Below are 16,922 nucleotides of genomic sequence, written 5' to 3'. Positions count from 1 at the left end.
GCCTCCTTTCGATCTGTGCGGCGGGCGGCTCTCCATTGGCTGCCTGCCGGCGAGGCGAGGCGAGGGTGCTGTGTTTGAATCGCGGGAGGCGGGGGGCGGGCGGCGGCAGCAGCTGCCACGTTGCCGCCGGCGCATCCCGGCCAGAAGGGGGAGAGGTTCGGCAAAGTCCGGAACCGCTCGGCAATGGCCGGAGGCGGCTGCTGAGGTGGGGAGCGGCTGCCGGCTCGCTCTGCCCCGTTCGGCGCAAGGGGCATCGTGGGGTGGGCGCCGCCGGCTCAGCCGTCCGTGAGGGGAAGGGGCGCGATGCTGGCCGACAGCCTGGTGGAGGAGTTCGAAATCCGCGAGGATGAGCCTTGGTACGACCAGCAGGACCTGCAGCAAGGTGAGCCGGGGCGGCGGCGGGGTGCGCGTGAGGGAGGGTGTGTAGCGAGCTGGGTGTGAGGGAAGGGGCCGCGTTGAGCGGGGCGGGTGAGGCAAAGAGCTGTGGGGGACCGCCGGGCGCGGGGTGTCTGAGGGCAGGGGCTGCGGCGAGGAGGGCGGCGTGGGAGGGAAGGGGCCGCGGCGGGCGGCGGTGCGGGGCGCCGGGCGGGGCGGCGGGAAGGGCGCTCGGGGGCCGGGGGTGGTGGGCGCGTCGGTCGTGCCGGGCTCGGAGCGTCGGAGCCCGAGATCCCCGCACGGCCGCGCTTCCCGCCGCCGCGGAATCGCTGTCACCGGTAACGAGTGCGGCCGTCTTTGTCTGAGGGAAGGAGGTGCGGCAGCCGAGCTGAATGGTGCCGGGGTCCCTCTCCGCCCGGAGGGAGGGAAGCGGCTCTCCGAAAAGTTGCACCTTGCACGGAATGTGGAGATGCCTTGTTCGGGCTGGCGCTGGAAGCACCGGGCTGGGATGCGCTATTGCGCCCTGTTGAGCTCTTTGTAAGGGCTTCCAGTCGATGAAGTTGTAGTCGTAGCAATGCTCGATTAGTTGCAGGTCCCTTATTGCTCGATTAGTTGCAGGTCCCTTATTAGGAACTCTTTACGTTTTCTTTTTAAAATATCAAATAACTTCGCTACACCTCAGTTATATATACGTATAGCTTCTGTATGTCATTCCATCAGTAGGTCATAAAACACTACATGCAAGAGGTAAATGCTGTTCATTTCACAAATGAGAAAGGAGACGTAGGAATACAAGTATAATTACACTAAAAATCTTTTAAGAGGCATGATACGGAAAGAACGTGCAATTTCCTTAAGAGCTTAGTGGCATTTATGACTGGTATTTCTTCAGTTACTTATTTCTACTTTTTGTTCTTAATCTCGAGTTTGTTTTGAAGGGCAAGTTCAAAGCTGTGGCTTCCTGAAAACCTGCTCCAGTCTTACACGTTTTGCTTTTATATTGAAATACATTAATTCTTGGGATTGGTGGGTGCTGCTGTACTGTAAACCGTAGAGAAAGCTAAGCACTATTCCCACTGAGATCAGGTATCTGACCACAGAAACTCTTTTTGAGACAGGCCAGGTCTCTCTAATTGTATGCTATAAAAAATAGCTGACTGAAAGCTGTATTTAGATACTCTTCACCCAAAATTGATGTTTTCCTGGCTCTAGGATACAAACAAATTAGTTGAAATAAGATCCTGAAACTACAGGATGCTGTCACAGGGAAGAGAGTGAAAAGTTTGAAGACATGATTCAGTAATGTTTTTACTATGTCAGTGTTTATGGAGTTGAAGACCTACAAAGAGACTGCACAATGTATGACAACTGACTTCTTGCCTTCTTGATGTTTCTCTACTTTCATCTTTTAATTAAAATGAATGAAATAATCACCAGTTGATTCTGCTGTCAGCTTTTAAGAAACAGTATTCAATTCTAGAGGTTTAGTGCATTTCGGGGGTTTGGTTAACGTACCCCCAACATGTGGACACAATCTTTCTGGGAATTCTCTCTTTTTCCTAAATGGAAGCAACAAATAGCCTTGCCAAAAGGAAAAGGAGGAGAATAAAGTGATAGACAAGTTGAAATGTAAAGAAGTTCCTTACAGGAATGTTTTTTAAATGTCATGCTGTACTTTATTTCTGGACTGTGAAGGATACTACTCGTCCTGCTGCTAAGGCTAAGACACATGGATGTGTGTAAACAGGGTAGTAAGTGCTTATCAAGGTCTCGTGAAACTCTTCACAACCCAAACAATCAGTGCATGTTTAAAAACCAGTGAGTATGGTTATGAGAACCTAGGCTGTAAAACGTTAGAAAGCACCTTGATACAAGCTTGAAGTCCTTGTCAGTCGGTCTTTGAGACTTAAAATTAGGGTAGGGGTTTTGGAAAACCTTGCCAGTCTTCCTATATACCAAAGATTTTTGCCTTGACAATGGAGATGGGCTTTTCTGGCATACTGCTCATGCATAAAGTACTCATGGAATTCATGTAAAGGTTGGGAACAGACATCCTTCTGCAATGTTTTGCTGAAGTATGCTGACCTTTAAAAAAGATTTTTTTTATATGGACTGCTCTTTTTCATCTTGCTGTTACTCACTTTTACAGAACAGAGGGTACTCCAAATACAGAACAGGAATAGGAAACGAAGTAGAAAAAAAAATCATTTTACAATTAAATAAACTTACACTAGGCTTACTTTTAAATCTTGCACAATTAGTGCCTGTTGCTCTTTTAAACAATAGGCTAATTTTAGGTTGAAAATTCTCTTAATAATTTTGTTAGGCGAGTTATGAAAAAGTAGAAGAGAAGGATTTTGGTACTGTTTTTATCTTTTTTTCAATGATGGTAATGCAGTCAGAAGAGTTTGTGAAGCACTGGTAAGTGAGGGCTGTTCAACATCACAGAAGACATCCTTGAAGTCTTGTTTTGGAGATTTCTGATGGAGCTGTTAAACACCAGTACAACTAATCAGATTCACTAAAACAAAGATCTTTAGACCTGCACATACGCATTTTGCATTATTAAAAACCTCTCTGCTTCAGTCTTTATGGTGAAAAGGAAAAATGTCTGTCAGAATTTAGCTTTGCTTTACATAAATTTACAACAGAAAATGCAGTTTTGCTTCTAGTGTTCTACCATAACTCTCTCCAGAGAAATGTAAATTAATACTTTCCATTTTGTAGCTGGAAAACATACATGACACATCTCTCTTGTAAAATTTGCTCTTTATAGGGCTTCCAGGACCTTGACAATGTAGAAAAATGGATGCAAAAAATTTCTGAATTTTAGAAGAGATGAAATTATTTCAGAACTTGCTTCCTCTAGAGTTAAGGTTTTATTGTATGTTCCTGAGTGCTCCCACTGTACTTTCCCCCTCAGAAACAAATTCCCTTAATTATAAAAGTGTTTCTCCCATAGTAACCCGTTTGTGCTTCTGCCAGTCTAACAAACAGAATGAGTGTGAAGTATGACATGAATTCCATTATTCACCTTGTATTCCAAGTACTGTGTGCTATGTGCTGTTTGATGAGTAGGTGAGGGGGCATTTAAGAATGAAGCTGTAAAGTCCTAAATGTACTTAAACATGAAAACAAACTTTCACTTTGGGAAGTGAAATGGTAGTAATTCCATTATGCATTATGCCTTTAACATAATCCTAAATCCTCTCTAAAGCTCTTTTTCTACTCTATTAAAATGAAAGAATAGACTATTTAGTCTTTGCTTTGAATGATGCTAGTATTGTTTTAAAGATGGTGGCTCCTAGTAAAGATCTGTGCAGTACAAGAACTTGTGAAGCAGGACTCCATTTTCTATAGGATAATGAATTCACTGAATTTGAAGACTACAGTATTCTGTAACGAGATAGAACAAACAGCTTGGTGTTTCACTGGGAGTTATTCTGTCCATGGGTAAACAATGTGCAATCTGTTTACCAAATGGGAAAAATTTAAGCAGGATGCCTTAGGGTTTCTTTATCCAAATACTTTAAATCCTGCTTTGTAATGAGGAATGCTGCAGTGAAAAAGTGATGTGAGGATAAACTCCTAAGTACAGACCAATATGCCTTGTGCCTTCTAATTGTACATCTTTTGAAACTGAAGAACTCCCATGCAGTGGGATTTCTTTTAAATAATTTTATGGCATTTAAGCTAAGAATCTGACCTTAAGGTAGGAAACAATGCATTGTGCCTGTAAAGAATATGTAAAGAATAGCACAGCTGTTGTTTTGCCAGAATTGGACTTCTACAACTTCATAGAGAAATGTTTGTACTGACTTGTCCTTGTAAGTCTGAATTTGGTCTTTGGCATATATGTGGAGATGGAGCAATCATTTTGGACAGGCTGCCAAACTGAAGGTTAGCACAAAACAATCCTGGAGCAGTATTGTATATGTTACAGTTCCCAGCTGATAAGATAAATAACTGAGAGGGAGCAGGAAAGAGGTAGCATAACATGTTAAAAAAAGGGCATTGCAATCAAATGAAAATGGAATTAATGTGTTTGCTTCTCTGGCTGTAACTACTGATGATGCAATACATGTCTCCTGTTTATTCATTTAAGGCTTCTTGATGTGACTCAAAGTTTTTCTTGACTTTCTTCTCTTTCTGATTAATGATACAAGTTCTATGTGAGAACTAACTAGATGATTATTGCATGCATGCATGCAGGTCATGGGTCATGTGATAGGAAGGAGGTGGAAAATAAGATGTTTCTAGAAAGCTGTTGGATCCTTGACATGTAGTACCCTCCACAGAGTAACTACAATTTTAGCACTAATACCAAGATTTATTACTTTGTCACATTATGTAAGCTTTTAAATTAAACTTGTCTTTCAACATAATAATACAGAATATCTAGCATTTCTGATGCTGTTGAGCAAATATCTAACTTCCCTCTAGAACAGAGCTGAGTGTTCAGATGACTTATTTCTTAATTTGCAACAGCTACAGTCACTGTACCCTGGAGGTGATTGAAGATGACTGAAGTGAAATTGAGATTAAATGCCTGAGAACAAATGACATTTAAAGTGATGTTTTGAAGCACATGAAACAGTTCTTGTCACCTGAGTTTATGAGCTTGAAAAGCAGAATAGCTGCAAGTCTCCATCAGTTTTGTGTCTTTTGATATTGTTTCACCATGAAAAGCATCTGAAACCTTCATTTAGCACTGTGATCCTGAGTGACCTGAACTCTGGTGGAGGGGTAATGGGGAGGAACAGTCAAGTCAATAAAGAGTTCATCAGCTTTGGCCTGGGTCTAGACTGATGAGCATTTATAGGGTCTGCTGTGCTTATTCCTCTGAGTGCTGTGAAGAGGGTGAAGCCCAAGAGACCTTGGGCACAGTGTGGGAGGGGAACATGGCTGGGTGTGTCTGAAGGGCCACAGAGGAACTGAGGAAGCTTCACGACATAAAAGTGTCCCTGGGTGTCAGGGCTGACTTAGACTGGTGTTAGGGATGTTCTGCTTAGCTATGAGCTAACTTCCATGTTGGGTACTGAGATAACTGGAAGCAGTTGTAACAGCAATAAGAAAATACCTCAAGTATTTGATATCAAGCTTTAGAATTAGATTACATCATTGTTTCTATCACTTACATGCAAACATGATTTCTTTGTTTAGATCTTCACCTTGCTGCTGAGCTTGGGAAGACACTACTGGACCGTAACACTGAACTAGAAGAATCCTTACAGCAAATGTATGCAACAAATCAAGAGCAATTGCAGGAGATAGAGGTAAAATAGCTAAAGGATCCTTGTGTGAAAGTATCTAGACCTGCAACATACAGTGTATAAGTTAAGATCTGAATTTCTTGAGATCTAATGGAAAATACTGAACAATCTTTCACCACTTCTGCTATTTTGAGAATTTGAGAACTAGTATAGGTGGCTCATGCTTAGAAGTGTTTCTGTGATTACCAAAGCTTTGTGCCATTAAATATTGGATTTGGTTGCTTTAATGACAAATGACTGGTATTTTTTGGTTTTGTACAGAGAAGATACTTTAGTTATTTTTATTGCTAAACTTTTCTGATCTTGCCAGTTAAAGTAACATTAAATTATATGATGATAAAGACATTAATAATTAAAAACATTACATGAGAATTAATGATTGCAGCATTGAAATTTAAATGCCGATAAGTGCAGAAGTGAGATTTAAGTAAAATCTAAGACATGTACTTCAGTAAACTGATCTGTGATAAAGGGAGCTAAAGTCTATTTCAATGTAAAAGAAACCCTGCAATGACAAAAAAACCCCACAACAAACAACAACCAAAAAGAAAAAAAACAGGAAAAAAAATCCCATTTAAGTAGCATCTAAATATAGGATATAGTGGATATATTGTTCCATATTTTCCAGGGAAAAAACCCAAAAAACATTACCATCCTTTCAAACCCAGTCATCTTTAGGTAACTGTGGAAAAACCTGACTGTTTTTTGGCAATTTCTCTTTTTTTAATATCGCCTGTGTTCTTGCAGACCTAGCATTTGTCAGCATAATGAGATTTTTTTCAGCTATTAGAGGGCAATGCATGGTCTCTAATAATTAAATTATTAAATATTCAGGACTTTGCTGACTGACAACATATTGAAAATGTAGTCAGCATTTCCATTTGGTTCTGGTGTGAATCACAGGGAGCAGGCTTTGACTGGTACGCACCAGATTTTTACAAAATCTGAGTTCCTTTGTTCTAGCAGTACTGCAGTTAGAGATGTGCATTTTGTACAGCTGCAATTTAAGACTGAAATTGCTCACTATTGTAATGGCAACAGGTAACTGAAAGAATTCTAATCTTAATAATTACAGAATTAGAGGTGTCTTTAAAGTAGTCAACACAAATGCAGCATTTTTAGTAAGTGATGAAGAATTTCTGAGTGCAGGTTTGATTTGTGGGTGTGTTTTTAGAAGTTAGTTTGTTTTGTACCTCAGCTGTTGGCTCTTTCTTTTGTCATGTGCTAACTGTAATCTTTGTTATCCTGTTCATTCTGATATACAGTGGTTGGAATGGCTGATATTTATATCACTGCCACTGCATTAGAAGATGTATTTACTTCTGCAGAGACTGAAAATACCTTATTGCCATGAATGGTTTTTATATAAAGATCAATTCTTAAGGTGTAGAGAAGTCAAACACTTTCAAGGTGCTATACAAATACTGTACACAAGGTACTTGTATGAACAACCATATTTAAGAAAGTGTTTAGCAGAGTTACAACATGCCTTTTGAAATAATTCACCAGAACTTTGTGATAGGCAACTAACCTGGCTGATGGAGTGTAGCTACTTAATAAGCAGCTGCATCTTAACACTGTCTAGAAATGTGGAAAATACATTATTGCTTGGCTACACTGATTTACAGAAACAGTGCAGTGCTGTTAAGAAAGCAATATCCTATTGGTTTAAGCCAGTTTACTTGCTTAAGCTGTTCTAGTGGTTCAGTGTTTGTAGAGGACATAAGAGAGCTGCAGCTCCAGGAAGTGTCACCCAAGTCCTTCCAGCAGTGATCTATAGCTGGTGTGATGCAAGGTCAAGTACACGTGCAGTCAAACTCACACACGACAGATTAATTTTTTTCTCTCAGTGTCTTGCTCTACCAAGACTTTGGCAGTGCTACTTTTTGAAGGCTTTATCTGATACCTCTTCAATCTTTCCTCCTCTCCCTCAAGGAGAGTAGATGTGTGTTGGATTGTCCTATTAGCTCCCTCCAAGAGGAGAGGGAGAGTGGGAGAACAGTTTTTGTGATTCTTCTGATGTCTAAGTAGTGCCTGCACCTTTTCTTTGCCCAGCTTGTTGAGCCAAAGTCTGTATTTGTATCTGCTGTAGTAACATGCTGTCTTCCCAGTCCTATCTCCTGTCTCAGTCTTTTCTCTTTCCCCAGTGCCATTTTAAAGTGTAATAGCAGCACAAAGAAGTTTCTCTTGCACCTGGATTTCTCTCAGGGAAGGGGAAATGAACCCCTTGTTCAAATACCCAGAGAGACCCTCCAATTGAGGAACTGAATATATTAGCTTACTGGCACAAGGAATTGTTACAGGAATTCACTGAAACATGGGAATAAAATTTGCAATGTATAAAGTAATGTATAAAAACATGCAAGGTATAAAGCAGTTCAGTCTGTTATTTTCATACCAGCATTTCTGGCCCTTTTGGGATCACGGGATACCATGTTGCACAGGATACACCTGCAAATGGCATATTCAGTCTCTATGCTTGATTTTTCCCAATTTTCAATTGCTTGTCTCTGTAACCTACAATGTGATCATTCAGCTGTTCTGTAGCTACTCCACTGCATTTCTGTACTAGCTTTTTTAGTGCAGTATATCCGTGTAAATCTTTGGGACTCTTTCCCTATTAATTTGGATCTTAGGGGTAGCAAAGTCTAGAGCTGGCTGAGAAATCATTCTGAAATACAGCATTGCCTTGTCTGTACTGGAAGAGAAGGGTCAAAGGCTGTGGTATGCTTAAGATTACATCTCCTATATTAAATTCAAACATATTAAGCATTTTACAGCTTTGGATCATTATATCTGACCTTTGTGCTGACACCTGTGCCATTAACTAATCACTGTAGATGTAAGAAAGGCTGCATGAAAACAGCAACTTTATTCCAGCCTGAATCTGTTCTCAGCACTCAGATGTTGGAAATCCTGCCACTCTCCAATTTTCATGTGCTAGAATGCAAGGTGCTGCTTCATGTTAGGGGTTCCATTGTAGGGGACATAGATTAAACATGAACTTCTAAAGTATTCATTACGTATCTTTGGTGGTCTGGTTATACCAGGCCAACTGGACACCAGCCCTGAAGATACTGGAGATGGAAGGTGGAGGAAGTGGTGCTTCATCCCTTCCATTCATCTCAAAGGTCTGCAAAAGCCCATTGTAATAAGTACCAACATCTCCTCAGGCACCAAAGCCCTGGCTCCTGTGCCTAGCCACACTTGTATTGCAGAAGAAAGTCTGAGGATCTCCTGCTCCTTCCTTCAGCTATAACCAATAGGGAAAGTTAATCTGAAATGGGTCACATTGAGATTCTACTGCTAATCTATGTTCTATTTTTGTGTAAATCCTCTGTCATGTGTGCACAGGCTACAAAAGGATCTAGCCAACAGCTATCATGTTGATCTTCTAGAAGTCTGTATGGAGCAGTTACTAGTCCTAGATTAACTTATTATCTGTTCTTAAATTGCCTAAAATGTAAACCCAACAATCTTTTAATGAGGTAAAAGGTTAAGTAGAATATTAAAAGTTTTGAGTATGTCACAAGCCTATGTAAAGAGAATTAATTCTGCCTAGGAGTTTGCTGGATGTTCCTGCTTGAAGCTTAGTTTTAAGAAAGTAACATGCAGCAATACAGAATATATTGTAAACCACAAATTCTATATAAGAACAAAATATTTCAGATTTCAGGGGTTAGACTCAAACAAAAAAGAACTGTCTCATGTCCTGGGTAGGAGAATATAAGGCACTTTTTTGAAGAGCTTTAGGTAATTGTGAACTGCTTTGACTAAGAATTTCAAGCTTTCTGGCGTTATTCAGGAAATGAAACAGTGTGTGTACTTAATTGTAAAACCCAAAAAGATTAAATTGAGAATACTTCATGTGAGGTTTAATTTTTTGAAAAAGGCCAGGAGACTTTTGTTTGGTGATTACAGTAACTCAAATAGTTCCCTGTAATTAAAAATTTGAATTCAATAACTTATACTTCCTGACACATACTAGCCACATACTGTCTTAAGAGTGACCACAACCTAAATTCTGCCATGCTGAACCTAATGCTGCTTCAGACTGGAATAACTTGGGTCAGCTGAAAATATGTTTAATTATGGATGGTTCTACCCAATATTTCAGTTTTAATGTTGAGAAAATTGTTGGGTCAACACAGATAAGAAATTTCTTTTGGAGCAGACTGCAACCTTTAGAACCCAGGGGACAGGTAAGGGCTGTGTTGGAGCCTGAAGGCTCTATCAGTGCTGACTGCAGCACAGCCCCATGCAGAAGGATTGGGTACAGATAAAGACAGCTGGCACCGTCCAACACAGCTCCTGCAGGTGAGGGCTGCTTCATCAGCCTGGGGTGACCTCCATAACAAAGGAAAACTGCCTAGTTACTGATAACTCTCTTCAGCTTACCAAAGCAAACACAGGAATTTACATTTGGAAAACTCAGGAGTTTCTCTGTGAATGTGAGCAGAAATGCAGGTAGGAGCTGTGGCTGGTGTTTCAAGAGTAAACCAGTAACAGCAGGACTCTCTTGCAGTACCTCACAAAGCAAGTGGAGCTCTTGCGGCAGATGAATGACCAGCACGCAAAAGTCTATGAACAGCTGGATGTGACAGCAAGAGAACTGGAAGACACTAATCAAAAACTGGTTGCAGAGAGTAGAGCTTCACAACAAAAGATAATAAGGTAACAAATTTTTAGACATTTCCTCCTCCCAGCTGTTAATATCAATAAGAGCAGTCCAGGTGTATTTGTGTAGTTACTGGGTGTCTCTATCTGCCTAGTGGTGTTCTACAATACTGGCAAATTAAAAGGTTAGTTTTATTTAAAGGTCTTTTCACCTTTAGCTTGACAGAGACTATTGAAAGTCTACAAACACACATAGATGACCTGCAGCGACAAGTGGAAGAACTGAAGAAGCCTGGACGAGGCCGGATGAGCCAGGAGAGATCTGAGCAGCCAAGATCAATGCACAGTTTCTCCTGCTTGAAGGAGCTCTATGACCTCCGCCAGTAAGATTTTTTACCTCACATAGTAAAGAACACTGAAACTATTTTAAGCAAGTTGGAAAAAAAATTACCTGATGTTCACAACTAGCAAAGTATCTCTGCTGTATGATACTGTCATTACTTCTGGCCTGCTTCTAGATCACACCAGTACTGGTGCTCCACTTTATCCCCCAGAGCTAGCCATGTCAATTGGTAGCCTAGAAAACTTAGAACAATTTACACTCCAGTGTTTTCAGTCAGATAAAAAGCAAACACACAGATAATCTGAAAAACAAACTCACTAAAAGCAAAATATTTCCTGTAACTTACTCTTTCCTTGGATGTTCATGGATATTTCCTTAGCTTTTTCGAGCTGAAGCTGGGGAAAAGGACACCTAAACTGGGAAAATGGTGCCTGGTCTGCCGGGCTGCCTTTTAAATGTAGAGCCATTTGACCCAGCTGAACTGCATTAATGGGGCCATCGGGACAATCACCTGGTAAAAGCTCAGACTAACTGCCAGCCTAGAGGGCAATTTTATAAAGAAAGCATCTGCACAGATAGAACAGGCTCTTGTGTCTACATGGAGGTACTCTAGAATAAATCATAAATCCAAAAATAAGTTATTTCTCGACAATTCAGAAGATAACTGAATCCTTCAAGCTGCCAAAGGCTTGTGAAAATACCAGCCTCCAGCATTGCTTTGTCAATTATGAAGTTTGTTTCTACATCAGCGATGACAAAAGTTACAAGAGTGGAGTGCTGTAGAAAAAATTAGTGTTAGAAAGTACCTCAGGGAGGCAATGTGTACTTAAATTATAATTTAAACTTATATTATTTCAATCAGCTTGTCTGTAATATGAAACTGTTAACAAGCTGCCATTCTGCTTAAGCTGTGAGCTTGGTTCCATGGCATGTAAGTCCTTACAAACTCTGTTCTGATTACTGAATTGACTGTTGGTTAGTGCAATGGCCCTGTTAGTGCTCTGAAGTGTGTTAGCACACAGTTTAAATATGTCATTAGTTACCCAGGACAGGAAAACTTTAGGTGTGGTCAGCTGTACTTCCTATCTTTGATAATCCTTATTTTGTTTCTGCAGGTATTTTGTTTATGATCACGTCTTTGCAGAAAAGATTACTTCGATGGATAGTCAGTTAAGTCCTCTAGAAGAAGAAAATGAGAAGTTAAAGAAGGCAGTGACAGTTCTGCAAGCCCAGCTGAATGTGGAGAAAGAGAAGAGGGTAACCATGGAAGAGGAATACAGTCTCATGGTGAAAGAGAACTGTGACCTGGAGCGGAGGCTGGTCGATACAGACTTGTATCGGGCTCGGGCGGAGGAGCTGGAAGCAGAAGTAGCTGAAATGCGACAGATACTTCAGTCTGAAAACACACTCCATAATGCAGAGAAACTGGTGCCAGAATCCTTCTTCATTTCATTCAAGGAATCTCTAGACAGGGAGCTTGATCAGAGCCTGGCAGATGATGGACTTCTGACAGTATCAGAGCTTGAGAAGAAGGCACTAAAACGGAGCAGCAGCGAAAGCCTCCTGAGCAGCTCTGCCGGCGCAGACATTCTCAGGGGCCATGAAGAAACGTGCATTAGGAGAGCTGAAGCTGTGAAGCAGCGAGGGATCTCTGTACTCAATGAAGTTGATGCTCAGTACAATGCTCTGAAAGTGAAGTATGAGGAACTTTTGAAGAAGTGTCAAATGGATGAAGATTCTTTGAAACACAAGGCTGTACAAACACTGAAGCAGTATTCCAAAGACCTAAATGTGGGGAACACCCAGTATGATCTTTCAGCTAGCAATCAAGAATTCACAATTGCTGAACTAAGTGACTCTTCCACAAATGCTCCCCCTGAATATAAAGCACTATTCAAGGAGATTTTTAGCTGTATCAGAAAAACAAAAGAAGAAATAGATGAACACAGAGCAAAGTACAAGACTCTCTCCTCTCAACCATAACCTTATCTGTTAGTCAAGAAAACACTTCATATGAATGTCAGAAGACCCCTTAAACTGATGTGTTTCTTAAGCACTCAGAATGAATGTTTTGGATAGGCTGGTAGCCCTGTAGTTAACAAGCTAGTTAGTTATCAGCTAGATTCCCCGTTCCTGTGTAGCAGTAATTTCATGTTTAGCACTGTCACACAAACCAGTGGTTGTAAAGCAAACAAACATCATAACTTTATGTTACACTACTACTTCATATTACACTTCATCTCTGGCCAGAGCAGTGACTGGCACTTGTTTCCTTAGTCCACTTCAGAAATAACAGAGCTGAGAACTCTGAATCTCTCACAAGAACCGGACTAAAGCTCCCCTTTGGTTCACAGGGATGATCTAGCCCTGTGACTGCACTGATGGAGAAAATGAACAAAAGCAAAGCCCCGACCAGTCCCAGGGGCAGCATCTCCTCAGCTCCAGGAAGGGAGCAGTCCAGCTGATCTTGCTTTGGCAGGGTGGTGGAAAGCTGTGCTTGCTTTAGCTAATACCACGTTTTCACAATCACTAAGCTCTCCCACAGATTAGTATAAATGTCTTTCTACTAAGGAAGGATTTGGTGTAAAGTTTGTGTGGCTTTTTAGATACGGTTTCCTTTGTAGGGCACTTTGTCTTAAGGCAAGATACTGTGAATTGACTCTATGTGTTATTTGGGACCTACGGTTCTCTGGTGGAATGTCTGCAAAGTACATTTTTATGTGTATTTGGTGAGTTAGAGAGTTGTTATTTAGCTATTTAACTTTAGAAGTAGCATTGACATAGTGGAGTAGCTTTTAATGTTGCATACCACAAACTCTTAAGTGCTTGAGGAGACAGGCCAGGTAAAACCTTACATTGTTTTGTCTCTTGCTTCCAGTGTTGGCCTCTCTTGACCTATTCCATGCTGCCTGGGGCCTGGGAGGATGGACACACTGCCAGCACAAATCCTACTGAAAAGGGGACCATACTCTTGTTCTCCCTCTCCTTTTCCATTCCCTCATAATAATTGATACAATACTTAATTTCTGAAAAACAATGAACATGGAGAAGGTTGTTCTTTGGAACACAGAGAAATTAGGAGGGAGGAAGAAAAGCACAGTGAAAAGTGCCATCCTTCTCCTTGTAAAGGGTCTCATAGCTTAATGTGGCCAGCAGTTCTTGGGAAGCAGCTTCCTGCTGACCTGCTGCAAGGTACCAAACCCTTGACCCAGAATGTTGACAGTTTCTCAGCTTTAGTCCAGCTGCTGCTGCAGCTCTGCTGCCTTACACTGTTCTCTGTTCTGCTCGTCCTTCAGGTGCAGTATTAACACTTCATGTTGTGGGAGTTTCTCTAAAACATGTATTGCAGTCTGAAAATTATTTAAAAATGGGAATCTGAATCTTCTGAATATTTTTCTAAGCAAATAAATAATCCAGTCAAACTGCATGTGTAAGTAGTAATTACATCCATCTGTGCCAATCAGGAAACTGGACTTGGTGCAGCTGGCACCTGCATTATCTAGTCTTGCCATCTTTCCTACAGAGCTCAGATGGAGTTCCCACAAAATTTGTATTTTAAAAAAGTTATGCTACGTGGAAAAGAACAGGCCTGTCTAGGACAGAAATCCAGATGGAAGTAAGTAGTTTTTCCTCATTGTTGTGGTTTTTGCCTCTGCTGTTCAAAAAAAAAGACAAGGGTGGGGAAAGCAGAAAAGCTGCTCTGCCATGAGGTTTCTTCCTGTCACTGTGTCCCTGCACCCGTCTCACCCCAATTCAGAGACTGGAAAGCAGGACCCTGAGAAAGACACAAAGTGGTTCACTACCAGTGTTCCTTACCACTCTAGGGACAGGGGCAAACCACACCTGCTGGGCAGAAGACAGGTAAAAGCAGTTCCAGATTTTTAGTTAAATAGGTGATCTTCAGTGATTTATCACTTTTGGCTAATTTAGAGCACTGCAATAGCAACACTTTCTATGCTTTAAAAATACAAAAAATATTTCCTCAGAACTTCTTGATTCTTCTGTACTGTACTCCCCCCTTGGCTACCTCTGCCATTGCTGAGCTCTGGCTCTCCTGCAGCTCTTACCTGTGCAGGCTGTGGAATAAATCCCTCCAGGCTGGGCTCTTCTTAGAGCTTCTCCTGGAGCGTGGCTTTCCCAGAGAGCTTTCCAGCCACAGCCACTGGGTCACTGCCAGCCAGGGCTGCCTGAACATAAAACACATCCCAGTTTTATTGATGCAGTTAATAAACTACACTAACCTATTAAATAAGGTAGAGTTTTAGCAGTTCAAAAATAGCCATTTTCCACCAAAACGTGAAATGCCGTAAGTATGGGGACAATATTCTTAGCCAATCTTATCTGGATTAACTACCTTAATCTTCTTATTTTGGTCAACAACTCAACTCAGCCTTTTCTGAGCATAAGTAGATGAAATCAATAGAATCCCCTTTAGCTTCTCATGTGATGGAAGCTGCAGCAGAGAACAGGAGCAGCAGTGACTGTACTGTGCAGTGCCCACAGCAGATACTCCTGCTGGTACTGCAGGTAAGGCCAGTTCAGGATGAGCCACCAGGGCTGGGTCCCTGTCCCTGCTGCTGGGCTCCCCAGGGAGTGCACTGCACTTTGCCTCTATCCTTCCTCCCCAAGCCTTCAGGATGTAAAAGGAGAAGGTGCAGCTTCTCTTTCTTCTTGGACAAATACAAGGCGGGGTAGAATTGACCTTTGAGATAAAATTTTATTTAAAAGTTACACAAAATAGAGGTTTTACATGTTTGCCGTGTGGTAACTACAGCTGGATGCCTTCCAGAGGGTGCCCTCGCTTACTTACCTTGCTCTGTCACATACAGTAATGCACAAGGTCCCTCAAACCAACCCCACACCACTAGAAGAAATCCAGTAGCTGTTCCCCATGTCTCAGATGCAGGTACTTCTCCAAATAACTCATTTCACAGACAACAGGTGAGAACAATGGTTATGTAGTACAGAGTTCACAGACAGTGATTTTGTTCCCCCCTCCCAGGCCTGACATTCCCATGAACACGACTACCTGCTCTCTATGAAGAGGGCTGCAAGGGCTATGACAATGCTCACACTAAAGTATGAGCATCCAGGGATTTAACAAAAACTGGGATGTTTGTAAACAAATTTAATTTATTGGCATTACTTACAAAATAAAGTTTTAGACCATGATTTTCCATCATGTCTGTGTCACTATATGGTTTTATTTTGTCATAACGAAACAGAAGGAGAATTGCAATACATTAGAAATCCCAGATTAATCAAGCTGCAGACAGGGTCCCACGGTGCCTTCCCGGCGGCTCCGTGCCTCGGAGGCCATGCAAACTCTGAGTCTTGGGCTGGCAGGGGCTGCCCGCAGTGCCCACGGGCCCCAGGGCAGCTCAGATCCCGCCCTGGCTGCCGAGGCCACGGCATTGCTCCGGCTGTGCCACCCCCTGGGGCTCCTCCTGTGTCCCCGAGATCACCTGACACCTCTGCCCCCGCTGTCAGGACTGCACCGTCCCCTTAAGATACCACATTCCACCGTAGCTCACGCAGCAGTCCTGGGGAGATGGGAAAGAAAGGCTCTGTTAGGCTGCTCAGCCCTTGAGCTTACCTAGAGGCCTGAAAGGGCTGTGTGCATGTGGGGCTGGGTGATGTTTCCTGGTTGCTGTGGTACTGCTGCATTGATGGTTGGACTGGATGATCTCAAAGGTCTCTTCCAGCCTTGAAGATTGTATGATTCTAAAGTCCATAAAGTCTTGAGAATGACTGGCTGGCTCTGGGACAGTAAACATGATCAGTAACAAGCCCTTCTCCAGTGCACAGGAGAGAGCATGAACCCAGGGCACAGGATGTCCCCACCCTGAAGGACACAGGGCTTCAATGGAGGGGACACAAAAGGGGGGGAGGCTGAGAGCCACAGAGGGACAAATGATGCCAAGGCAGTGAGGAACAGCAGTGGCTCCTGGGGGAGAACCTGGGGCTCATGCAGAAGCCAGCTGAGGGAGGGAAGGATATGTGAGGGCTGAGGAGCAGGGCAGTGGAGGGGTAAAGAGGGGAAAGAGGCTGAGGGGAGCAGCAGAACAGAGCAGGAGAGTGAGGGCAGTCACGGGATATGAAGCCTTTTAAGAAACCTTTCTATGATAATGAAGTGTCAAACCTCAGCCCTACTGTGACCACACGTGTGCTTACAGCACCTCAGCAAAGGAGCACAGGAATTGGGTTGTCTTGGGGCTCATTTCCTTGTTTCTATTAGGTGAGCACAAAGTCTGGAGTTCTGAGCTAACAGCTTCCCTATCTTTTGCTCCAACCTCCCTCTTAGGTAGTATTTC

General features: G+C 42.3%; 2 protein-coding genes across 3 annotated transcripts in view; one reads left to right on the top strand and one right to left on the bottom strand.

Moving 5' to 3' along the window:
• Positions 1-127: 127 nt before the first annotated feature.
• Positions 128-15,790, top strand: CDR2 (cerebellar degeneration related protein 2). The gene is made up of 5 exons (XM_059861970.1): positions 128-382; positions 5,539-5,651; positions 10,174-10,322; positions 10,484-10,648; positions 11,724-15,790. The coding sequence occupies exons 1-5, from the start codon at positions 304-306 to the stop codon at positions 12,589-12,591; spliced, it is 1,374 nt and encodes a 457-aa protein (XP_059717953.1). The 5' UTR covers positions 128-303; the 3' UTR covers positions 12,592-15,790.
• Positions 15,306-16,922, bottom strand: part of POLR3E (RNA polymerase III subunit E) — a 28,381-nt gene continuing 26,764 nt past the window's right edge. For both annotated transcript variants that reach the window (XM_059861958.1, XM_059861959.1), the window contains exon 21: positions 15,306-16,151. In XM_059861958.1, the coding sequence (XP_059717941.1) occupies positions 16,095-16,151 (57 nt within the window). In that variant the 3' untranslated portion in view covers positions 15,306-16,094. The remainder of the gene's footprint in view (positions 16,152-16,922) is intronic.

This window comes from Haemorhous mexicanus, chromosome 17 (genome assembly GCF_027477595.1).
Source record: "Haemorhous mexicanus isolate bHaeMex1 chromosome 17, bHaeMex1.pri, whole genome shotgun sequence".
NCBI classification, from domain to species: Eukaryota; Metazoa; Chordata; class Aves; order Passeriformes; family Fringillidae; genus Haemorhous; species Haemorhous mexicanus.
This window is presented reverse-complemented; position numbering and strand designations above follow the sequence as displayed.

Bases quoted from the DNA above. Each gene is read 5' to 3' on its own strand.
- CDR2 (XM_059861970.1), top strand. From the start codon at position 304: ATGCTGGCCGACAGCCTGGTGGAGGAGTTCGAAATCCGCGAGGATGAG. The intron at 5,652-10,173 runs GTAAAATAGCTA...ACTCTCTTGCAG, and splicing joins AGCAATTGCAGGAGATAGAG to TACCTCACAAAGCAAGTGGA. The intron at 10,323-10,483 runs GTAACAAATTTT...TTTCACCTTTAG, and splicing joins TCACAACAAAAGATAATAAG to CTTGACAGAGACTATTGAAA.